Here is a 26,684-nt window from a genome sequence, read left to right as displayed (position 1 = left end):
AAGGTTGTCTCTACAATCAAAGACCACGTAGAACTGCAAAATTCCTCCAATGCTCACATAACATTGTTCATCTGGACCGTCAACACTGAGCAGCAGGTATGATGCAAGAAAATAGAGATAGACAAAGAAGGCATGAAGAGAAAATAGCAAAAAAGACTAAATCATTCAGAAAGGTCAGTCCACATGAAGGCGGAGACAAAGTGAGGGATAATAAGAGCATGGAGAGGAAGCCTGCTGAGCAATCAGATAATTAAAAGCACAAGGAAATTTCTTACAACTGATCTCAGTGAGAAGTGATTTATTTCAAGATTATTCTAATTAGTTCAATAGACAGCAGAGGTGTAAAAGAAAAAGTAGCTAGAAGAAAAAATTGGCAGATAATTATGAGAAGCAACTAATTAATTGACTGAGTAACAAGGATATTAAAACTCTGTTTAAAAAATTAAACACTAGAAGTCACAAGTTCATGTAGACACACAGTAACCAGTGATGTCTGGGTAGTACCAGGTAGCACCGAACCAAGTCGATTAAATGCCTAAACCTAACCAGACCACAAATGAGTAACTAGAGAGAAAAGACCGGAAGAATTAGAACAACAAAGTGGAAATGGATCTGAGTACAAATGTCACGATTACAGATCCTTTCACATTCCTGACGTTAACATTTAGCTCCACAACTAGGCTAGCAAGACTTAGTTGGCTAATCTTGTTGATAGGCTAGTTTTAGTGTCAACACTCAAGCAAGCTGTAATGGTTGATGGGTAAACCTACACGGTAAACACTTATCATAAACGAGATCTTTTAAAATGATTGAATGTTTCTTTTCTCTGTGCTTTGAAATCTTACGAACACTGCTGAACAACCTAAAATAATGGTTAATCGGAACCCAAGCTAACATGTTCATTTTTTCGATAAAACTGAAGGAGACACTTTGATGACCAAACCATCCAGCCCAAACACTCTGGTGGATGATGTGATAATCTTGGATTGTTCATGGTTGTAATTTGACATATTTTTTTCTTATAGACACGAGCAGTGTAGGCAGCATCTTAAAGATCATCAATATTCAAACTTTGTCACCCCACATGAACATTTTAGATGTATAAGCTGCCCTGTAAGCAGGTGACTGGTACAGCTTCCTGTGAGAAGCATTGTTTTTCTCATCAGAGACTGAGCAGACGGTGTATGTAGACAGTTCCTGTTTACGGTGGTTGCGTGAGATAATTATGTGAGCTGCGTCTCCGTTTAATCCCTCAACTCATTTATTATGTAGCAGCTGCCTGTGCAGAGACAATGCAAGTTTTTTTTTTTTATGCTGTGCTGTATTTCAGCAATATTTTTCTGGTTAATAGTGTTTTTGTCTATGCCATTTTCACTTTGTACATAGATAGCTCTGATGACTAATTTAGGTTTATGTATAATGCATTTCATTCTTCCTTTTGCTGGCGCTTGCATTTTTCGAGTGTGGAAAGTTGATTTGGGCTGTGCAAATGTAATAATTCATTAACGTCTTGCAGTACATGTGTTATTTGTACTAAAAAAACCTTAATATATTATATGTCTCTCAAGTAAACACAGTATGTTGAACAAAGATTGCTGACCATGTGTTTTCTGCGTTGGTGATTATTCAAGACGGTGAATTTCAAGCAATATAGCAATATTCGATACTCTTGTCTTTCAAAATGCTTGGCGATTTTACTATCATGGCTTACTTTGACTCAAACTAAGAAATATATATATATTCTACATCATTAAAAGTATTTTCAGTTTTTTTTTTCTTTTAAGGGAAACTGTGTAATTTCTTCCCCCATCTAGTGGTGCAATTTTATTTTGCAAAGTCGAATGAATTTGCTCTCTAGCGCCTCGCGTTTTCAAATGCAACTTGTTGAACTACGGCAGGCGGTATGTGTCAAGATTCTCTTTTTTGCTTTTTTGGCGACGAGGATCCCTTCTCTTGTGGCGTGGCATAACTATGGTCTTCCATTGCGAACAAAAGTGAAGGCCGTTCAGGCTGGTTTATACCAGAGAATGTCTAATGGCGTAGACTGGCTCTGTTTATACCTGAGTGCAAACGGGACGTCAAAATGACATCCTTTCTACTTGCAGGCCTGGCGTTGGGGAAAACACGATTCGAAGTGCTTTATGTCCCTCTCGGCACTTCGTTGTTTTTCATAGACCGGAAGGACATGGCAGCCTCCATAGAGCTTGCCCGCTCTATGTAGATACAGACAAGTTATTCTTCGCTCAGGAGGATAAGGGATATTGTTGACAGAGATAACTTTACACCAATGAGGACTAATTTATGAATGAATATGTTGATTTGAGCTAATAAATGACTTAATATATTACACAGTGTCCCTTTAAAGCGTAACACGGAACCTTTTTATGGCTAAAGAGGATTTTGGCTAAGCATTTTCCACACATTTGTACATCTTTAGTGTCTCATTTCACATCACGACGTACATATCAAAGAAATTAGGAAATGTTCTTTTTTCGCTGTTTTATGGTGGTTTGCAAGCATTATGGTGCACTATCACTGCCACCTTGTGGTCGTAGAAAGTAGCTTAGTATTCGAAAATTCTGAAATTGCTACCCATCCCTAAACACTACCTCTGAATAACATCAGAGTTTGGATCTAGATTCTATCCAAAAAGATGGTCATATCTTCTTTTGATTGTGGCATCCACTCCTAAAACATCCCAAAACTTTAGCTCCTCAAAGGGCACAAACTTTTTTTTCAAAAAACATCACGGGGTCTTGCAGGTAAATATCAACCACTGATTTGTGACAAATGCGTCTTCTTCCTCTGCTCATTAAGCATCAATTATGCCTCTTGTCCTCAACTGTGTAATTGTCATGGCGGTAATCACAATCAAATTACATGCTCAGAACCGTTAAGCAGCACCTGGTGACAGTAAAGTGGCTGTCACTGCCATTTGAAGGGAACACATGAGCTGACGATGTCGATTAAAACCAAGGTCAAATGTATCAGGAGATGTCTTGTGCTGATTATTGCTGCATGACAGGTGTGTGCAGGCTGGTCTGCTGTCAGGTTGTATTAAGGCAAACATACATACTGCACACACACACACACACACACACACCCATATGCTTTCCTGTGGACAGAAAAGCATATGGGTGTGTTTACTCTCACTGCTCCGTGCAGCTCTGCAGCATAACATAAACACTTTGCATGTGTGTTTTTAACGCAACCGCCCCTCCTCTTCCTCACCGCTCCCTCCTCCCAGTCCTTCATCAAGCTTGCTTGTCTGTCGTTCAAAAAATTGCTTATCCATCTCGTTTTCCTCTAATTTTGGCTGTCTCTCCCTTCTCGAACTATCCCCCTCTTCCTCACCTCCTGCTGCCCCGTCTCTCTCTTCATGCTGTCCTACCCCCTCCTGTATCGCTTAACGATGAAGCCGTCTCCCTCGGATAATAGAAGAACCCACTCGTGATCCTGTCCAGCCGTGCGGGACCAGCGATCACACACTCTGGCACACACACACACACACACGTATATGTGAACGCACGCAACTGCAGCATGCGGCAGTTGCTGTGAAAAATGTGCAAAAAATAAATAAATCAAACCCGAGCATTTCCACACGCAAACACACAGACTGCCTGCCAAGCAGCAGCAGTGAATCAAAAGTCTTTTGGGTGCACACACACACACACACACACACACACACTGTTTCTGAGCTCAGTCACACGCCAAGAGGCAAACGACCAATTGACCTACTTCATTCAAACCTGGCAACCAAGACGGCGCAAACTGTGGATGAGGAGGAGGAGAACCACTACACTACAAAAATGAGTTCTCTTAAAAGAGGGATGGAAAAATAGTTGGACGAATGGGGCCAAAAAGAGGTCCTGGACGACAAAAAGGACACAGAATGTTGTAGATAGATCAACGGAGGATAGAAAGATGAATGGCTGTAAGCTAAATGATGGATGGAGAAGTAAACTACATGCAGAGATCGTGGAAAATTGGACAGAAATGGGTTTTGGATGGAGAGATGAGGAAAGCTGGAGACAAATGGGTTGAACAATGGTCCTGATGGCACCACGCTACGAGGAAAATTAAATGAATGGAGGCTTGCCAGCATGAGTGGCAGGACGGATATGCGAAGGGACGATGTTTAAAAGTGGAAGATGAGTCGATGCAACATCGAGAGATCTAGAAAAAGATGGACGATTTGCTTCGGGGGGGTGGGGGGGGGGGGAGAGGGGCCGAACAACAGTATTTACAGATGCAACCACTTAGAATTGCGTCTCCTAGCCAAAGGTCAACCAATTTCCAGCCAATTTCCCACCAGTGGGATCAGTGTTCCAGCCGCAGATCTGGCAGAGAATCGGCTTGGAAGTGAATGACCCATGCATGAAACATCTGGCCTCTGAGAAGCTGAATCTGTTGGTCTATATAGATGGATGTCTGTCAGAAGACATCTGGATATGATAATGAATAGAACAAAAACTGGTTTGATAAATTGACTGAAAACTAAAAGCATGAAGAGCAACTGGCAAACAAACGAATGAGGACGTGGATGCAGGACGAGACACATGGATGGAAGGGTTTACGGAGACGCGAAATGAGGGTTTCGTGGACCTGCTTGTGACAAATTAGGTATCAGAAATTGGAAAATTCAGAGATGAGAGGGAATAAAGGGAGGGAGGGAGGTCAGCTAAGGTACGGAGGGTGCGGAAAGCCGAACGGATTGGAGGGCTGAAAATGCAGGGGCACGAGATGACGGATTTGGGAAGCAGAGGTGCAGAATTTGGTGGGGAAATGAGCCAAAACAGTCACGAACAGGTAAACGAGCGGAGGCTTGCAAAACGCTCACATGCACAGGACAGATGAAGCCATGAGAGTGTCAGTGTGCAGTCAGGTGAAGCTGGGACTGTGTGAAACAAAGTGCATGCATGGACAGATCGAGAGAAGACCCTGAGGGACGGGTGGAAAACATATGAACGTAACAAAAAAGCAACAGAAAAAAAAAGGGATAAGGTACCTGTTGCCGATTTGGGTCTGTGTCTTCCTTTGGGCCGTCGTTGGGAATTGCCCATAGTATTTTTCCTGTCCCAAAACATCACCGGCTCATGCCACCAACACACACACACACTGACTGACTGACTGACTGACTGACGGAGAGGCTGACGAGGTGTGTGTGTTAAAGCATGTGCAAGACGAGCGGCAACCAAGAAGTGTGCGAGTGAGAGCGGAGCGTCACAGAATCATCGAAGATCCTGGCGTGAGTGTGCGACTGCATGCCTGTGACGCGCGAGTGTGTGAGTGGAGCTCGACATGTGATTGCAGATGAGCTGGGCGTGTGTGTGTGTGAGCTCGGATGAGTGCACGGTGCTACGTGAGCTGTTGATAAAGCGGGCTGCGTGCCGGTGAGTGTGGAAGCGAGTGTGTGACTGAGGAAGAGGGAGGAAAGAGTGCACTGGAAGCCGTACGTATTTCAGGGGAAGGTCTGACTGTCGCAGCTGAGCATGTGCGAATACATATGTGTGTGTGTGTGTGGGTGTGTGTTTGTGTGTGTGTTTGGGGGAGAGAGAGGCAGAGGGAGAGCATCAGTTGTGTTGATTAGCTCCCGGCCAGTAAAATCCTGCCACTGCTTTTCAATTAATAAAGAGACAAGCTGAATGCAGCCAATCAGAAGCCAGAGTGTGAGAGAGAAAGAGGGAGGATGGAGAGAGGAAGGTAGAGGGAGACAGCAGAAAAGAAAAAGAAAAGAAGGGAGTAGTCGTGGAGGAAGAGAAAGAGATGGATGAGCTTGAAAGCAGCAAGAAGACAGAAAGAAAGTGTAGCCAGAAGTATCTGGCTACACTTTCTGAAGCTGAGCTGCAATGAATGAATGAATGAATGAAGTTTGGCTCAGCAATGCCACAACCCTGTTTGGAATCAAGTCGGGTTTGCTGCATAAAGCGTACATTTAAACCTACTAATTATTCTCAGTTTAATTACACTCAAACAGACACAAACTATGTGCTTAGTTCAAACTGGATGCAACAGAGGAGTGTTAACAACTGTGTTCTCTTCTTTTTACAGCCTTCTGTTGAGTGTCTGAGAACAACCAGCTGCTGTAGTTTTGACAGCAAAATGTTTTCCGTTACCCGCTTGACGCAGCATTTCAGGTACTCAACAGATCAGGGCCTGCTTTGTCATACGATAGATTCAATAGAAATGTACAAATAGCACCTGGACTTTTCCTACAGAGTCACACTGTTGTAAGATACAGAGATGATAGTTTGCTTTGGATTGCCTTGCTGAAATAAGAAAGACCTTCCCAGAAAAACAATGTTGAGCATGAGGCTCAGCTGGTAGAAAGGTTCGATCCCCAGTGTGCGCATGTGTCGAAGTGTTCTTGGGCAAGACACAGATCCCCACATTGCCTCAATATGCCAAAAAGCTGAATACTGGCCAATAGTGATGTTAGGCTGATATATCTGTGGATCCCCGAGAATCTTATAGCATGTTGGCCATCAGCCATGACCACTCTATAAATGATTAGCCATTGATAAACCAATATCAGTCGAGCACAACCATTATGTCTGAAAACTACTTTAAGCCTTCCAGTATAGAGTGAGTGCAGTGAGAATCAGAGAGGTAAGGCAATAGAGAAAGGCTGGAAGAGTGAGACAGACGGGGAAAGACTTGAAGGGAAGAAAGAAATGTGCACTGACAGACTGGGAAAAGAATAAATGAGGATGGTGAGACAGGCTGGATATCAGACAGAAGGAGAGAAATCGAAAGTGAAGTGAGCTGCGCAGTGACTGAGAGGGAGAGGGTGAAGGAGTGAAACAGAGAAATGGGGAGAATTCGCAATGAGGTCTCCTGCTTTCCTCATACACCCAGAGGTTTTCAATGCATGGGATACCAGGGTGGGTTTAAAGATGTAGGAGGTCCCCGAGATACGCCCACCAACTGCTTCTGAAGGGTCGATTGCAAAGTCGACGTCTGCTCAAGACACACCTGCCTCGCGATGCTCTCACTGTATACCAGCAAATGTGCCCACAGATGAAAAACAATCAGCATTTGCATAAACTTCAGCGAGCAGTGAATCCTCATTCCAGCAAAGGTTTAAGAACACTACTTAGTTTCTCCACGGGATTCACTGGAACCGTCATCACACTTTCCAGAAGGAAAAAAAAACACACCACACAGCTGTCTCAGAGACGAACGAATGAACCAGCCAGCTAATTCTACACATATGTAGGAACAAGGCGTAAGTGCTTATGTGCATTGTTCCCAATTTCATTCGAGAAGAGAAAAAAATCGAAAAATATGACATGTCGAAATGAAAACAAGGAAAACTTAGGAGTGGCCAGCCTCTAATGAAGTCCTGCTACCCTAAGCAGGTGGAGTGAATAAATAAAGCCTTTATTTGAGGAAATATGATAGTTTGAATTAGCTCCAGCGCTTGACAAGCACAGTCTTTTTTTCTTTTTATGCCTTTATTACATAGGACAGTGAAGAGAGACAGGAAGCAGGGGGTAGAGAGAGGGGGAATAACACGCAGCAAAGGACTGTCCGATGCGGGATTTGAACCGGGGCCAGCTGCAGCGAGGACTGTAGCCTCTGTACATGGGGCGTCTGCTGTACCCACTACGCCACCGACCACCCAACAAGCACAGTCTTAATATGTCGAATGTGACAGTGAGTTCGTGAGCAAATTGAAAAGCTTCACAGTCAAAAAAATGATGACAAAATGACCACAACAAACAGAGCAAGTCACGTCCATTTGGCAGTAATGGACAGTAAAGAGCACTGGAGGCTATTCTTGTCCCAAATAATCGCTCCTCCTCTTGTCCTTTAAGAATTCCAAACCCCCTTAATCTTCCCATCTCTCCCACTGTCTATCCCCAACACATCTTTTTGTTCCTGCTTCAGTCTTATTTCTGATAGGCAGCTTTACTTAATTCGGTGCATTTGACTGTCTGTAATGGTTTGGCGCAGATTAAAGCTAAAACTCAGGCACTACACGCCTTCACATCTATCCGTAACAACGGCAGCAAACCTGCTGCCTCATAAATCTACCTCCCCCCTCTCTCCTCCAGCCCCGCTCTGCTCTCACCTTTCTTCCTCTCCTCTCTGCTGCATCACACATACCCGATAAACAGCTTTTAGGGGAAAAAAAAGGAAAGGTGCTGAATCTGCTCCAAAATATCTTCTGTTGAAATCGCACATGTATATCGGGTGCAGGTGAGAAAACTCAGCAAATTCCTTTCTGGTGTTTAAGTTAGCTTCACCATTGTTAAGAGATGTGAAAATATTTGTCGACTAATCGTTAAATTATCTGCTTTATCATATCTGAAGTGTGTCCCGTCATGCTGCACGATATATATTTGAAATGATGTAACACTCGAGCCTGAAGACAAATCTTGTCTGAGTGCAATTGTGGTATGTCAGCATCTCTCACATGTCCGGTTTATTCATATTTATTTCCGCTATGATTGGATCTGCAAAGGGGAAACGCAGATGGGATTCCGGCACAATGACTTCCGACTGTTCTCCTCCAAAAGAAACGAAAACGACCTCTACTCTGTGGTTACATGGGGATGTTTACCCGTGCACTTCGGCCAAAGGCCATCGCAGCACTAACAGGCTGAGCAGCGAAACTGAGCTAAATGACTTCACAGATCATCTCCCCCTCCTCACAGACACATTCTAATAGACTATTTTCCACTTTATTAGCATCTTTATTGCCTTTTCTTTCATTCTCCTTCAATGAAACCCATTGTGTTTTGAGAGTGTATTGTCGTATCTTGTGGGATGGATGAGGTTCGTACATCTTTTCAAGGGGCTGGTTGGTGACCGATTAAAGGAAAGTCACGATATGAAATGTCAAAACTGAGTCAAAATGCCATTAAGATCTTCCAAAGCTCGAGTTTACGACCTCAACTACAGCAAATCCTTGTTGGTGAACTAATTCATTTCATGAGGGGAAAGAATCTGTTCGAAACATTCAAACAAGCTAGTGAAACGTTATCTGGAAACACTGTCTTGAAAAACTAAAATTTCAAGATTCTGCTCAGTTAGAAACAAGACACAAGGGGTGGTTGGTGGCGTAGTGGGTTGAGCGGACACCCCATGTACAGAGGCTGCGGTCCTCAATGCAGCTGGCCCTCGTTCGAGTCCCGCATCGGACGGCTCTTTGCTGCATGTCTTACCCTCTCTCTTCAACTGTCCTGTCAATTAAAGGCATAAAATCCCATAAAAGAAAGAAACAAGACACAAGCTGCACTAATGGTAGCTAATGTAATGCTGGAGGCTTTGTTGTTCTAGAAGTCCATATTTCAAAGGCTCAATATGGATATTTAAAGGCTCTGCCACTTATACAGGCTGCACACCGGCATATATCTTAAGCTGTACTTTCACAGCTAGTTTTTTTTTTTTTTACTGATGGCTGATCTATGGAAGTTTTTCTGTGCCATCGGACTTTGAACACGAATTTCTAATATTGAATTTTTACAGCATCAAAATCAGACTTTGAATTTGAAAAACCAACAGTGTAAAAAGAAATCAATTTCTAAAAACAAAAATCAGTGTAAAAAAATTCAACTTCAAAAAATTCAGTGGAAAAAGAGCCAGACTCAACATCCGGGTAAACAGGGAGAAGCAATCGATCCCTGTCTCAATTCATCCAACGGCAGCCAATCAAGTTACGCTCCATTGGACAGATCAGCTCAATAGATATTGAGTAATATCTATTACTCAATTTTACTAACACAAATGGCAAATAAAGTAAACTCACTCACCGAAGCACCATCACCCGCGTTGGTGGACATGGCTGATATTTTTAGATGTTGACATTTTTTCCACTGAATTTTGTTTTTAGAAATTGATTTTTTTTTTTACACTGTAGGTTTTTCAAATTCATAGTCTGATTTTGATGCTGTAAAAATTCAATATTAGAAATTCGTATTCAAACTCTGATGGCACAGAAAAACTGATCAGGGTTCCTGGTCTGGTTACACTGCAGAGACATGAGATTCGACTGAAAAATGTCGTTTTCCTCAACTGTGCACAGAGGTAAGAGACATCAACACTCATCGAGTCTCTGTCCGATCGGCTCAGTGTTGCAGTCTTTAACGGCAACTTTAGAGTACGATTTTAGCATCTGAAGAGGCAGAATAAAGGAGAATAGTTGACATTAAACATTTACAGAAGGTAGAGACAAAAGCCAGAGCCCTGCCAAAGCTGCATTCATCACCCGACTTGCAGAATCTTAAGCAGGTGGATGGATGGTGTCGCTTAGGCTGAACCCCAGATCTTACAACTTCTCATCTTTTTTTTCTTTTTGTTAGCAGATAACGTTCCCTGGCGTGTATATGAGATACATATTTGCTCTGTGAAATCTGCTGGGATACCACATTACAAATATCCCTAAACCATGACTAATCCAGGTTCATCCATGGGCCTCCAACAGAGATCGCTCCTAGTTGTTGCTCATTTCCGATCCTGCTGCTTATGTAACGGCTTCGAGGCCTGGAGGAGGGGGGGGGGGGCAGGGAGCCGTTGGAGAGCGAGCGGCTCCTTTTCTTGCTGATTTGCCTTTTTTTTTTGCCAGACATTTTTCACAACATCTTGTTAAGTCAACAACATTGATTTCACAAATGCAGCCACATCTCTCTCTGCCAGTTTCAGGTTCAGTCTCACGCCGGCAGCTCGTTTTTTTTTCACATTTTTCGCTGTTTCTTGCTCTCTGACTGCATCCAGCTTCGTCTTCATCCCTCTTTGTCCCAGAAAAGCCGCCCAAGGTGAGAAGATGTCACAATCCTTCTTGTTTTGTTTTTTCTTTCTTTCTTTCTCTCGCCTTTTTTCTCATGTCGCTCTTGTAAGTGGCTTATTACGACCACAACATTTGGCTTTCCCTCCCCTCAGTTTTCACAGGGGTGGGTGATTGTCAAAAATCCGAGTTTGTTTCTATTCTGCTCACACAATCTCACCGCAACATGCATAATATTTCGTATCCTCTTATCTTGTTCTTAGCCTTATGAACTCATGTGAAAACAATGGCAAGCCAAACCTTTTTATATAACAAAGGTCTCGCCTCTTTTTTGTTTCTCATTCACAACAGTATCCAAGCTTGTTTACGAGCTCTACTGTCTGTCAGAGGAATGAAATGCTCAACCTGTTTGCCCTGTTCCAAAAAAAATGGAAGACACGTTGATTACGTCATTTTGTTTGTGGCTTCAGTTCCACAGAAGTTGTATCAAAGCCGCCAAAAATACTTGCTGCCCGCAAAAAAAACTTCCTTCAGATCAGAGGAACTTACTTTGTTTTCAAAAGTGAACTGATACAACTTTGGAATGTTGGCCGTAGTACAAGTAAATGTCATATGTTGGCTGGGAGACCCCCCGTCAGAACTCTTACAAACTTTGAACCATGTGTCTTCCTCTTAATCACTGGTGAGAATGCAGAAGGGATTCAGCCAAACTTGATCAATCCAGCTTTTGACTTATCCCTAAATGTCAATACATTGGATAGTTTATTCATTTCAGCCTGTTTGAGATTCAAACATAACAATGTAGCCAAACGCAAAAGGTGGCGCAAATTTTGCTCTGCGCATCCTGCCAAAGTACGGGTGCCGGATGCTTGGTAACATGAGCCAGGTTTTCACTGCAACTTTTCAGTCCTATTTAGCAGATGTGAATGAGAGTAGATATATTTAAAAATTAAGAATCTAACTACGAACGTGCAAAAGAGTCGAGGTGGTTTTTGCCTGTTTTAAAGGAGACTTCCGCAGCCTGTTGAAACACATCTGACCTGGAAAAGATTCAAATGATCTGACTTGCCAGCTAGAATCACTCTTTGAATAACTTCACGCTTTAAACTGGTTCCTCCAGGTTAAGAACACTGCGAAGAAAGAGAAACTCTTCTATTATGGACAGTCTTTTCGCAAAATTATGCAGAAAATAAAGTTGTCATTTTCTGGCGGTGGTTGAGGCAGATTTATACAAATTGGTTCAACATTTGCGAAGTTCCATCTCAAATGTTTGCTAGCTTGCCATCATCTCAAGTAAGCTAGCTGCAGCACAACACAGCGTCTCTTCTACTCTCTTTGTCCACTTATACTGCATCTTAATGAAGCTGAATTCCCACTAAAGCTGCTGTCTTTCGCATTTTCTGTTTATTTTTGTTATTAGGCAGTGAAACAACTCTAAAAACTAAGAATGAATAGCGGCCCATGAAGACCACAGGTCACCAATCCTACTATTAGCTAAATTTACTTTTGCTCTGTTATAGTTATACCAATCTTACTGTTAGCTAAAATTACCTGAGTGATGTTCTGTATCTGTATTTCTGTGTTTGATTTTTTGATGTTTTTATTTCTGTATTTCTGTACCTGATTGTTGTTTCTGTGTTGTAAAGCACGTAGGATTGCCTTGTTGCTGAAAAGTGCTATATAAATAAATTTCACTTCACTTCACCCACCACTCTAGTAATATCCAGAACTTTTAAAGCAAAGCATCATCTATCAAAGCCACTATTCGCTCAAATTAAAGAAAACTATATTTACTTTATTTTACTATATAAGTTTGATGATCACTCAGAGAGAACGTTAGAAGTGGCAGAAAGTGCCCGCTGCTGCCTCTCCTCCCACTACAACTCTACAGAGACTTGCAACCACTGGCATTATATCTAAGACCACAAGCCTTTTGGTCATACTACGCAGCCCAGTTTTTTTATTTTTTTATTTCAAACCAGTTAATAGAAACACGTCTGACGTCGATTTCTTTTTTACAGCTTTTCAAAAGGTTGCTTCCGATTTGATTCACTACTGAATAGAAACCTGGTATGGCGAGCATTCACAGGTATAATTGCTGAAATACTGTGACTATCGAGCTATAGCTGACATGATAGTTCGCTCCAATTGGCATAGTGAAGGAAAAGCAACCAGCGCAGCCTTCCTTGATTACTCTTCTATGATTATCTGAGCTTCCGATAAGCAAAAAGCTGTTAATAAGCCTCCCCCCAAAAAAAGAAACCCTTTCCCCAGGTAAACAGGTCACATGAAGCTCATTTGCCCCAGTTAAAGTGAAACCTAAAGTAAACATTTCAAGTATGCACGATACAGCAACAAAATCCTGTTCATCTCCAAGCAATTATTACAGTGCAAACTCCGTCATCGTATCATTCGCCTCCACAGAGGTAACGAGTCTAAAATTAAATATATCTACAGCATCACAGTACCTTAGAGCGGCTCAAACAGCAGGCGTGGACTAAAGTTAGTGAAGACTGCAACAAGTCAGGTCGAGTCCCTCTGGGTCCAAGTGAGTGTGAACCAAAAAAAACAGAGAGGCAGGCATGGAGGTAGGAGGGAGGAGGGAGGGAGGGAGAGAGGGAGGGAGGGAGGATTACATGAATTTGTGGGCAGAGAAACAAATACAGAGAGAGCGAGACACGAGAGAGGAGCAAAACTGACAAGAGTACAAATTCAAGTATGTCAACTCTCCACAGAATGAAAAGGAAACACAAACGGAGGAAAGAACAAAGGAAACAAACAGGAGCATGAAGGCAAACCTGTGAGGGAAAGCAAGGCAAATGCCTGCACACAGACACGCAAATGCACGCAAATTCAGACCATTCCAACAGAGCAGACATCTGGCCTAGAGTGGATTATGGGTAATTAACTGCTCTTTAATGATCCCCACTGAGCAAGTGCTCTGTCAGGATGAGCAGATTCTGATACACAAAATGTGCGTGTCCAGGCCCTAAAGAGCGAGCCTGGGGAATAACTGAGATTACACTGTGATCCACCACAGGCACACACACACACACACACACACACAACCCCAAAGACACACACTTACACACACATAAAGGTCTACAAACATTTATTTATTTGCCAAATACCACATCCTTAAAGCACAGTCCTTAGCTCTCAATCCTGCCTTCATGTGTGGGAAAAAAAAGATGAAGGAACTTTATAAATTCACAGGCAGACGCATCTAATATGCAAATCATATGCTACTGAATTCTGCAGGCTCTTTATCAAAACAGAAGAGGCATTCACTAGAGGGGTTTTCTTTTTCTTGAATAACTGGGGTCGAAACCTTGTATTAGGTCCAACATATAAGAAACCCCCAAAAAGGTAGAGATTCAAAGTAGTTATATAGCAAATTTCAGCTTCTTCTATTTGCATGTTTGTTCATAAAACAGGCAAACAAATAACAAAACTTAAATTTGCTGTCAAAGCCTTCCTTTACTGGACGACCACAACAGAGGAAGAAGAGGGCATTCTAACGCGTGAGAGAAAAAAATAAAACAAAACAATCACCATGTATGCAAATTGTTGAGGAACATCAAGACAGCCTAAACCTCCCAGGGGCAGTATCTTCCTGGGATAAGCGTCGAGTTGTTACAGATTTCAGAGATGTACTGTAAGCTATATACAGTAAACCATCAAAAAGATTCAAACTCTGTTCCATCCTCTGGTGATTTTAGTCCTTAGCCACGTAGAGAGCAAAACGTACCCACACCGGTGGGGAAGGATTGAGAAGGATTGGGAAGGATTGAGGAAATGTGATTTACAACCTTGATACGTCCACACTGACTGAGAGGAGTGGTCCATTGTGGGCTCACTTTCAAAATAAACCAGGGAACACCAGCAGGACATTGGTAAACTTGTATGTGACGGCATAAATTCTGTAATACTGACAGTCAGAATAAAAAAAAAGGATGTTTAGCCATCATGTAAGCATTGGGCTGGGGTAACGGTGTCCAAGACAAAGTCATATCCCGAAATATTTACACACTCTGTAAAACAAGAAAAAGATGTATTGTGTGATGGGGGTTGTCGTCTCCGCCCCCAGACACTGCTTAAATCTGTTAAAACGCATATGTTTCTCAAAATTACATATTTAAAAGTTTTAGTTTTTGAATTTGAATAGTCCCCTCATGACCAACTCTACACATTTGCCTGGTTAACATGAGCATTAATATGCAAGTTAGCTCCGCTGCTCTCCCCACAGTCCTAGCTTAGCATTTTCAACTCTGCTCAAACACTTTCTAGTCTTCTGCCCCGTGACATTAGATTACATTATCGTGTGTTGCTTATGTTAGAAAAACCTTGCTCCCAGTCTCTAAAATGATGAAATTGGTTCAAAGTTTAGTTGCATAAGTAAAGTATGTCTTATACGTATGTAGAATGGCTGAAAGTCGTTAGCGTGAGATCAAATACGCTGATGACTGCTTTTCACTTATGTCTTCTACCACATGAGGAACACTTGAAGCAACACAAACGTGTTGCCAAGATTATGGTCAGGAGATCTGGGTAGTGATCGAAAGAACAAGATCGCGAACACAAGCGGTTAAAATGGATTTCCTTCGGAAGGTGGCTGGGCTCAGCCATAGAGATAGGGTGAGGAGCTTGGCCATCGAAAGCAGTCAGCTGACGTGGTTCGGGCATCTGGTAAGGATGCCTCCTGGTTGCCTCCCTTTGGAGGTTTTCTAGGCACGTCCTACTGGGACGAGGCCCTAGGGCAGACCCAGGACTCGCTGGAGGGATTATATGTGAAACACCAACAAACGCCAGCTAACTGAACGCTTGTTGCCAATTTACAACTGGATGAGGTGACTGATTAGACTGACTGAAGCTAATTTTGTGACAAATTGAGTAATGTGAGTTGCTCAACACGGTTATTCTGGGTTAAAAAACTAAATCATATACAGCTTAAACGCCAACATTTGCCTGTTTTCAGTCATAAAAAAATATTTAAGGTAGCTCAGATCTTCATCATGTTCACATTGTGGTTGTTCATTCCTTAAGAGCTCAAGTAGGCTACAGCATTTGGCTCCCACTTCTTTCTCCTCATCTGCTTAAACTGACACAGAGTCGAGAGCTGACCACTGTCACCATTCTTAATCTTGTATCAATCCCTGCATGTAAGCAAATTCACATTTATTTATTTATGTATGTGTGTGTGTGTTTCTTCTTAAGTGTATGCGCACTGTAGGAGGGCTATAAATCTGTAAATCCAACCCCCCTACAGAGCCAGATTACTGTTAGGAGTTAGTTATAAGAAAATGTGGAGGCATCCAAATATATTAGGGATCCTCTGTGTACCACAGAATGAACCGGATAAATCCGCTATCTCATAAGACAGCCAAGCCATTGAATGTTGCACCATTTCAATGCGACATTACATGAAATGATACGAGAGCATCCATTGTGACAGCAGCCTAAGATAATAGCATCTGGTAACCACATCCATGGCAACTGACAATAAGGGATTAAATCCTGCACTCTAGCACCACAGTCAAATGCTTTACCCACTGAGCCACACACACCGTCAAGAAGACAACTTGACCACAAATGGATGTTCCCTGAAGGCTATTTGTTTGCTGGGTCGCGCCATCGGTCCTCTTTCACACATCGTCACGGTGCATGTTATTTTTGCAAATGTTCACGAACCCTAGATGTTACCGATGAGCAAACTACGGTGGCTTTAACGGGATTCAATGTAACTGTGTTGTTTGGACAAAAAGTTCCGTGTCGCAAAGAAACGAGCTGTACGGAGATAATTTGACATTATGCTAACACAGCAGTTTTCACAAAGAGCCGGGGGGAAGACATCCCAACCGTCAGACATGCCCCATAGGTCCTGTAGGTGGTAATATTTACAGACTACCCGATGCCTCATGAATATGAGTTTATTCCATGTCTTGTCGACTCAGCTACCAATTTTTTTTACCATCTGGCGCCGCTCGTCAAAAGAAGTTGATACCGTGCGGCCGTACCGCCGGTTAAACGCTTTACAGCCAGTGTTGTGTTCATGTGCGGCCTGAAAAGAGTGGCAAACGTCAATCAAAATGACTTCTTTTTTCTATTGAAATTTTTCCACTGAAGTTGGAGTAAAATCCTCATTTTACTGCCAGAACAAAACAATAAAGTCATTGTCACAGTGTGGTGAGAGTGTGGGGTTACATAAGGAAAATTCTGGCTCTAAACCCCCAAACTAGTTATGTAACTCTGGTTTGGGAATGATAATGTGGTCATGGTGATGATGATGATGATGTGTGTGTGTGTGTGTGTGTGTGTGTGTGTGTGTGTGTGTGTGTGTGTGTGTGTGTGTGTGTGTGTGTGTGTGTGTGTGTGTCTGTCTGTGTGGGGTGGAGTGGCATATGGAAAAGGTTTCTGCTCAGTGAGAATGACCACATGGGGCAGGGGTAGATTTTAGATATTGTTCCATATATCTGGTTTCCATATCTTAGTTCGCTTATACTAATTTTATCTCCCTCTTTGGCTTGCTCTTACACCTCCATCTCACGCTCCTTTCATCTACTTCCAGATTCAAGCCGCAAGCTCTTTTATGGGCTTGTGTTTTTCCTACCTTTCCTGCATCCCGTTATTGCCCCACGCTCAGCAAAATGATCCATCATCTGTCTAGTAATAAGTAGAAAAGGTCCGAAAATAAGAGGTAAACGCAGCGAAGAAGGAGAGATGGAATGCTGAGGCAGTTCGGAAAGGAAACAAACAAGGCAGCGTGATGATGTAAAAATAGAAAACAACAAAACACAATTTTGCTTGTGATCCCACCGCGATCCCGCGTTTGCCTAAAAGCTGCAACACCCTGCAGGTGTGACGCCGGTGCAACAATATCTGACATTTACTTTGCTTTGTTAACTTTCACATTGTATCACAAAGGAATAAAACATGACAATAGGGTTTAAAGTACCACTGACATGTTGCATGGAGCTCCAAAATCTCTGGATCCTGCACTTCAAATATATTTCTTTTAGAGCCTCCCTACTTCAGTTTTTAGGCTTCCTGTTAAAAATACACCCCTTCCCCACCTTAACCAAATAACTTTAACAGATAGCATCATTTAAGCAACTTTCTATCACCTTTTTAAGCCACGTCTATTTCAAAATGCCACCTTATCTTTGCCTGTGTACAGACACGGATTCTAAATACAGCAGACTGCTTGTTCTGAATGTCAGTTACAGAGAACAGATAGGATCTATTATACAGACTGTTATACAACTGGGTACAACTTGCTGTCTTGGGGCTGCGCTGTGCAGATTGTTACAAATATACCGATGAACTGCGCACCTGAAGCTTGACTGTTTTCAATCTGCATTTAGAAAAACAATGCCGGCTGTACAAGATGAAAAAAAAAACGGCTCATAGTATGTCCAAAGCAATATCCAGCCACACAATGTTATTTGACAGTAAAAGCCATCAGATGGATATAATATACCTAACAAAAGCTTCTGCTGTTTTTTTTTCTTCTTCTTATAACCATACAATTCAAGAGAAGAGAAAGAGAAAAGAAAAAGACAAACACCATTAAATGAAGCTGAGCGATACAACTGAGATACAATCCCTGGGCGGCCCCCAGGGATGTGTCCTCTCTCCACTGTTCTTCTCCCTCTACACACCAACCACTGCAGCTCCACGGACCCCTTTGTGAAGCTGCTGAAGTTTGCCGACGACACCTCTGTCATCGGTTTCATCCGTGTGACGGAGACGAGTGGATCAGCTGGTGCTCAGGTGCAGTCAGAACAATCTGGAGCTGAATACGCTCATGTTTAGATGTTAGTGGATTTTAGGAGACATCCACGAACATGTATTTCTCGTTAGTGGAAATACCTAAATACAAAATACAAAAAATGTATTTCTTCCTAATATTATCTAAGACAAGTGCATGTGAGAGACAACAACTGCTGGCAAAGAATTCCTTGTATGCATCTACGTACTTGGCGAAATAAAGCTGATTCTGATCCGGATTTGTGCCACTAGATGGGATGTGAGTCACTGTAGTGTCTAGCCTACCCTAAAACCAAGAGAAGAGAAAATAAACAGGCAGTATCTGGTGTTGGTGGTAGCAAACCAAGAGATGAGGAGAATTCAATGAAATTCACACCAACTTCCACAATGTCGGAAGATTCAAGGAAGCATGCATGACCTTCGCCGCCACCAAAGATACGAGAGTCGGTCTAAAAAACGTTTTTGTCTCTTGTTGTCATTTGGTAGGCTGGAAAGAAAAATGGATACGGAATCGTGTATTTCATCTGGTAAAACTCTGCCTCTTTGTGGTGATAGCTTTTTATGACCAAATTCATAACATTTATGAACTTATTCTATCCCTAGATCTGGTTCTTAATAATACTTTCCGTAGGAAGAAGAAGGGAAAACCCATCTTGTCGAACAAGTTTTTTTTGTTTTCCATTTTTGTCCTTACATGTAATAAAAAAAAGAACACCACCACATACGAAACGCTCCACTTTCCTCCTCCAGCTCTCCATTGTTGCGCGGAGGGTGGATTAGGCCTTGGCAGTGTTTTGGTATTTAGTTCAGCTCTATTATGCTGTTTAATTTCATTTGCCTCATGCTGTCTCACCCTGCAGTTCCTTAATCAAATAACAATCAGTGTTGTTAGCTGGTGGTTAAACATTTACCTCCCCTCAAAGCCAAAGAACTATGTAATTACAACAGGAAACCACAGAAATTCGTTCCAAGACCGACTGGGGGCGGCGTCTGTACCAGGGTAGCCTTTGTGTACTCTAGGGATTCTGTAACAAAATATGTAATGATGTGACAGTAAGTATTTTGGTTGGCAAAATGATTAAAGATAAATAGTCAAAGTCATTTTAGGTGCAATCATTTCACAAAGGATCTGAGGCTGGTCCTGCTATTGAAATGCATTGCTTTTTTTCTTACCGAAACCGGAATGCAGAAATAAATGGCCGATTTCATTGAGTTCAAGAGGACATGGCTGCCATATCTAGTGACCCCAATTCAACAGATAATTACGTATCTTGGATCATCAGGGGAAAGCTTTGATGATCTTTGGTTATCTGAAGAATCGTGATATGATAAAAAAAAAGAAAAGAAGACACAATTGGCCTTAAAACCGTCGAAAAATTCACCCTGAGGACCTGCCCCTAAGAATCCGTGCTGCAGCAGCGATAACGCATGATGTCATCACTGTGAGATGCACTACAGCTGCTGCTGCTGCTGGCTGATGACATCACCACAGACTCAGGCGAGCAGCGTGGGAACTACATCACACTTGGCGCAATTTGATAAAAAAATAAAATAAAATAAGCATTCAGCTGTTATTTGAACAGGCTGCTCAAGGAAACTGAGTCCAAAACAAAGATTTTTTATTTTTTTTTTGGAGAAGATTAGGAGGATAATACAAATTACTGCACTCCAACCATAACCAGATGGTGCGACAAGTTGTACTGATGCTGGCAGGTTGAGATGAGGTAATAATCAGAAAGATGTCCTTTTTAAAAAGTTTTACACCCGACAATACAAACTGATTCAATCATTTCCAGTAGTCGTGCGTTTACCCTCAGTGTGCTGGGTGGGACGGCACTAAACCACCACTACTTTCTCCAGGAAAAGAATGCAATTGTGACAACATGAAGGGCTGTGTTTCTTATTATCACAATTGTCTGAGATATTAAGGGTATTTTTTGATTATTTTTAACTGGAGCTGAACGCAGGCTAAACCCGCATTGCACTCAAAAGCCAGATAATCGTGGGTGACAGTTGCTTTTTAAGGAGTGCAAGGAGAGCTGCAAGGAGATGTCAGAATTGAGAATGACTTTCAACAAGTAAATAAGTCCAAAACAAGAGCGACGCATGCCACTTTTCCTGCAGTTCCAGCCCGGTCTCGCACCCGCCTCATGACAAGAAATGAAATAGTGACACTGGTTCACAGCGAACAATTCATTGCAGTTCATTGTAGAGCATAAGAAATGGCACAACTGCTTTATTATTTCTCATTTCATTCCCTGAATATATGCAGCTCGTCAATGTGCTGAGTTTGCATTTGTGATAAAAAAAAATAAAGTGATAAAATCCACTTTCCATATCTTGCTAGTGCACATTTGGCCACAAATGCTAACATGGAGGGGGGAAGGAATTAGGAAGCACTAACAAGCAGGAAATTGTTATTCTAAGGCTCGTCCTTACTGTTTTACACAGTCAATGCACTTTCTTTTTTACTTCATCCCCACTTAAGAGTTCTTTTATTCACTACTGTGCTCTCATCCACAAATAGTTAGGGTTAGGAGTTAAAAGCACACGGGTAGGGTTCTAGATTAAACGAGATTCAAGAGTAACAGAAATGTTTGGGCTTCAACATTTTCTTTTCCATGGCTCCCGATTCCAGTGGTGTCATGTGAACGCTGCCGGACAAACAACAACAGTCTGAGGATAAGTTTAGAGTCATGGACAAGTGGACAAATGTACCTACTTCTTCTTTTCTTGTAAAACTTGTCTGACAATCCATAAAATAATCACAAAATTTTTTTATTATGAACAATTTGAACACCAATTGTAGAGTAAGGTGTAATAATATATTTTGTTCTTTTTGTTCTTGGTCCAGACTCGTCACTTTTTTTACCTGAAAAAATTTAACTCTTTAAAACTTGTAGGTGAAAGAGTCGGTGTTCTAACCAAATTTATCTTTTTTTTCCTAAACCTAACCAAGTGGTTTTTAGTGCCAACACCAAAACAAACAGCGATTGCAAACAGAAATTAGCTCCACTCTCCTGGGTGAAAGTCTTGTGTCTTATGGGTCCCCCTATTTCAGCAAAGTAAACATATCAATCGTCATTTAACGTCAAATTAATTATGACCAAAATATTAGGAATAAAGAGAACACAGATCAAACGTATTATTGAAGAATATGTAAAAAACATATTTCAGCTCCATTTAAAAACCAAATAAACTAACATGTTCATGACTGTACCGCACACCTACTCTTTTCTACTATATGAACTCTACATATTGAGGATCCTTGAAGGGTTGGGGTTTACGTGCTGAATAGTAATGTGCATGCATGTAAACCTGCCCACAGCTAAGTGTCCAGCTCCTCAGGCAGGTCGAGTGTGGTCTGATCAGCCATCCACTCTGCCAGAACTGTTCGACTCTCACACATTCCTCCAGAGCAGAGAAAATCAGTTAATCCCCAGAGACCGCACGGCCTAATACAGCTGGACACACTGTGGTCTGACATCAGGGAGAAGATGTTCTGGGTTGAATTTTAGAGCCAAGGGAGATGAAAACCTTTCAAGATTTTTATGGAAAACAGTGGGGCCATCCACGGTTACAGTGCAAGTACATGTTTTTCATTATCTAACTCAATTATTCCTAATATATATTCTGTAGCTCCAAGATATTCTACATTATAACAGTTTATGCATATGGTAGATGGAATTTAGTTGTGAACATTTTAAAAACTTTGTTACCAAAAGGTGAAATCTGAAGGATAACTACTCAAATTTATGTATTTGTTAAATGCTGCTACAAGTTTAAAAGCAAATTTCTGTCTCAGTGGAGGATTCCATTGGTGGATAAATGAGTTTGGTCAGGGAGGGAAGAAGCTTAATCCTTGGCTGCGATATAGACCTCGGTGTCTTTTAGAGGCACTGAAACACTTTGATGGATATGACACAAGTCCTCGCTTTAATAACAAAGACCTTTGAGAACCAAAAAAATGGACAGAAATGGGTGTCTTAAAAGAAATAGCAGGGTGGGAGTGACACTGTGATTATGAGCTTAGCACGGGGGCCTCAATCACAAGTTAACCAAGCACAGAGAGAAAAATCACAGCACAGGCAGAGGCTTCTGAACGACCACAAATAAAGAGAAATGTGGCAGAAAAGATGGGAAAATCAAATTGCCTGTAGAATTATACATGGAAAAAAGAACAATAACTAGTGACCAGCATGTAGAAAAGCACATCTTTCTTGTCTCGTATTATAATAAAGGTAAATGTTTCGAAATTTTACCTTTTTTAATATTGTTTCATGCAGCTTTCTGCTATATCTATGGAAGTCCATGTCAAAGCTTAAAGGGTATAAAAAGGGACAAAAAAGAACAGCGAGTTTCACACATTACTGAAATTAAAGGCCACTACAAAGGACCCTTAAAGCCCCTCAGAGAGCACATCCTCCAGCCTGTGCCAGTGTCACATTTGTGATTTGAAAGAGTTCCTGCAAAACTGGTTCTTTTTCCCATGTGATGCCTCTCAAACACGTTCAATGGAATTCTTCCAGAGAAGTGTGACATAAATGGCCATGATTTCACAAGGAGGTGTTTTTTTTTGTTGTTGTTTTTTTTGACTGTGAATCATGCAAAGTTGGTCTAGTGGCCTCCCAGAATAAAAATGAGCTCAAAATGAGGTCTCATTAAAAAAGTCCTACTACAACAGTTCTTAAGCCTTGTTTAACTGAACCGACTCAATGTATAATCAAGACTTATTATTAGTCTAAAAGGAGGATTAAATTGCAAAAAAAATTTTGGGCTCCTCCACCACAAATTTAAACACAATTCCTGCCGTACCTAAGATCATTTGGATCATAAATCCAAATTGTAACACCAAGGCCACGCTCCATGCTAATGTTTCACGAGACACAGACAGGTATAAAAAGACATGCACAAGGAGAGAGGACTTAATGCTAAACAGACCCTCCTCCCACTTTACCCTCCCACATACCTGAGTGCAGTTCAACTCCTGTGTCCTGCAGACAAATGCTCACAAACAAAACCGCTGGACTGATGGAAAGAGAGTAAATGCACGTCTTTCCCTTCAGATACCAAATGGAGGGAGGTGGGAGGAGTGCCAGGCTGGGAGGGGAGTGTTCACATGTGTGTGTGGGTCCCTCTTCTTCTGCATGGCCAAACTCAAGCCAGACGTTGTGTGCTCCCTGGAGAGCATCAGGGGTCTAAATTGAGGGAGGAACAACTGCTCTCCCTCCCTCTCTCGGTCCCTGTGACACTCCTAAGTCACACTGCCATTTTCACTTCTGAGACACTGAACATGAATATTCTAATCAATTAACATGAGTTATTTAATCACCAACATAGGAACCCCCCCAAACATCTGTGCCTGGGCTCTGCTGTACCTTCTTAAAGGAAAGGGCTCTGACCGTAATAATACGGTACGATTGTAAGGAGCGCATTTACATAAAAAGCATTTTATTCAAATTTCAAAAGATTTCATTTTCAATATTATGGAAAATAATTATTGCAGTAAGCTATACAAAATTCAAATCATGCAACTAATTGTGATATATGTATTATAATCCATTGATAGTACGGACTCAATGAATAACTGGCATCTCAACGGACCGCTTTGGAGTGAAAAAAAAGCCTCTCCACAGCTCTAAATGTAGTAGAATAATGGTTTTTGATGTCGTTGTCAGTGAACGTGTAACCACTCCACATCATTCTGGAACGTAGGCAAGAACTTATCTTTCTTACCCATCCCTCAGGTGCTCTCCCTTTCATTTTGGCTCTCACTTACACGGAAATCCAGTCAAACTCATACAGGCACAAAGTCACTCTTTCTGCTGAGAATAATGACCGTCTACTTTGTCTCCCTCAAAAACTAAATGAGGCGACAAATTACAGTTCTCATAAGTGTAATCTTTTGGATATCTTAAGGGTACTTTGAGTTATAAACTTCAGTTGACCCCTATAACTGCGCATTAAATCACTGAAATCACTTCTTCCCCCAGCAGCCTTTTTCATATTGTAATATAAAGACACTGAGTGACTGAACCGCATTAATTCACTTTTTATAGTTTATCTGCTGTATTTGCCTTACACAGTTGCAATGCATCCCCTCAGTAAACACTCACATTAAGGCTCATCATTAAGGGTGAAGTGTCAAACAGAGCAGTTAGCATGTCAGAGCTTAGCTATTAGTTTCGTATCTTGAGCATTTCTCGACATATTTCACAGCTGTGAACATTTTCTTTTGCTGCTTTTGCTTCAACTGATTTAATACAAGATACCTATTATACATTTGAATACAGTTTACACATACAGTTATGTGTATACGGTATACTGTAAATCTAAAATACAGTGAAAAAACATTAAAACTTCAGCGAAAACTTTACTGTTACCAACATGTTATGCTAACCCTGGCTAAATGCTATAAGGTTAGCATTTAGCCAGTGTTAGCTGTAATGTGATAAACGTGAGTCTTGTGTTTACATTTCTGCATACAGTCAGTATGTATCTGAAAAATATTTCAGTCTGAGAGCTAGACTTTGTCCAAATGAAACTATTTGTTTTGTGTCACTTTAAAATGATAATAATATCAAATTTGTATGTGTTCACATGCAATCCTATGGAAATCCACTTCCATCTTATTTCTTCTCTTTTTTTGTTCCATGCTGTTTTGAGGTTTGTATCCCTAGAAGGTGTTTGTAAGTGTTAAAGATTGTAGATGGCTGACATCCAAAAGGAATATATCACAGAGAAGCTTCTTTTTTTTTGAGCTGCAGACACAGTCAATTATTTGCACTCAGTAAACAGGTGTACGCAGAGATGTAAATGAAGGCAAGTTGAAAGATCACTGAGAGACGAGGCAATTTTTCAAGGATATAATCATGAAAATCCTCTTTTCTATATCCAATTACAATCAACTCTGTTTATCCGTTTGGCTTCCTCTCTCACAGTGAAAAAAAAAACAAAAAAACAAGCACATTTCTTCCCCTTGTCAGAACATAAAGGGGGGTGTTGAAAACAAGGTCTGACACTTTGGAATAGAAATAGATGAGAGTTTGAATGTAAAGGGAAACAAAAAAGAGGAAAAAACAGGGTGGAAGATACAAATTTACCAGCCAATATTGCAGCTTTCTCTATGTAGGCTATATGTTTGGTTCAGATGTGCCAGAGGCGAAGGAAAAGCCAAGCGATAAAGGCAGAAGAGAAGACAGAAAGTTTACCATAGAAATCCAGCATCTCCTAAATACAGACCTTACACTCATCATTAATTGATACGCTATGTTATCTCAATATGATTAAGATTCCTCTGTAAAATGCATCTCTGGGTAGCTGGGAATCAGCCCATTCTTTCATACATTTCACATATACATGTCCTTCCAGGTTAACATAAGGCCATGAATCACTTTGAGGCTAAATCTGCTAAAATACCTCCAGCACTCTTAATAAATTTCAGCACTGGCATTCATGTGGGTGTCACTTTGACACAGAGCACCCACTTATTTTTAAAGACGAGGCAAACAGGACCCAAGAGATCTGCTGCTGAAATTGCTCACTGTCAGGTTAGGAGGAGGCATTGAAAAGCATGAATGTGAAAGCTTCATAACTGGCCTTGTGGTACACCCCCTCTTAATGTTATGAGGTCCTGTCCGTTCCGCACACAACACAAAAGGCTGTGCAGGAATAAAGGCTGATTTATGGTCGTCTACGGAGAGCCCTCTCCGTCGCTTGCGTGCGTCGGCCAAAATTCCTATCTATCCGTCGAGGCGTCGACCGCAAGGGTTGTGATTGGTCGGCTAACAACATCATTTCCGGAATCACTTTTCCGGTTAGTTAGTTCGCTGCTCTCACAATAACAACACCGCCATTTTTGAAAGAGTTTACTGTGTGCCGGTCAACATTTAAAAAAAAATTCTCTCTCGGACGCCATCGTTCACTGTGAGGAGTGGAACGGAGCTGGAAGGTAAACAATCAATCAACGACTTTCACGACAGACGTCGTGAGATTGGGTCGTTTAACGTAGCGACGCCTACTGATCGGGAGGTGAATTGCCTTTCGTATCCGACAGCCCAACGGAGAACTTCGAAAGGACGGAGAGCCTCTCCGTGACTACGAAGACGGATTGACGGATAGCGACGGAGAAGCATACTGAGGCCTTTAGACAAAACTCCTGGTCAAAGACATTAACTGGACA

At 41.6% G+C, this 26,684-nt stretch overlaps 1 protein-coding gene and 1 long non-coding RNA gene across 3 annotated transcripts in view; one reads left to right on the top strand and one right to left on the bottom strand.

Moving 5' to 3' along the window:
• LOC142369332 (uncharacterized) overlaps positions 1-18,409 on the top strand; it is a 53,024-nt gene extending 34,615 nt beyond the window's left edge. The window contains exon 3 of the long non-coding RNA XR_012767585.1: positions 18,268-18,409. This is a non-coding gene — a long non-coding RNA (uncharacterized LOC142369332). The remainder of the gene's footprint in view (positions 1-18,267) is intronic.
• nhsl2 (NHS-like 2) overlaps positions 1-26,684 on the bottom strand; it is a 191,637-nt gene that overhangs the window by 97,490 nt on the left and 67,463 nt on the right. Inside the window, exon 1 of one of the 2 annotated variants that reach the window (XM_075451664.1) lies at positions 5,009-5,681. The exons of the other annotated variant lie outside the window; for it this stretch is intronic. Within the exon in view, the coding sequence (XP_075307779.1) occupies positions 5,009-5,087 (79 nt within the window). The 5' untranslated portion in view covers positions 5,088-5,681. Of the gene's footprint in view, positions 1-5,008; positions 5,682-26,684 lie in introns of those variants that run through there. 2 annotated transcript variants of the gene reach the window in all.

This window comes from Odontesthes bonariensis, chromosome 19 (assembly GCF_027942865.1).
Source record: "Odontesthes bonariensis isolate fOdoBon6 chromosome 19, fOdoBon6.hap1, whole genome shotgun sequence".
In the NCBI taxonomy this organism is placed as follows: Eukaryota; Metazoa; Chordata; class Actinopteri; order Atheriniformes; family Atherinopsidae; genus Odontesthes; species Odontesthes bonariensis.
Note: the sequence above shows the minus strand (reverse complement) of the source record. Positions and strands in the feature narration are given on the sequence as shown.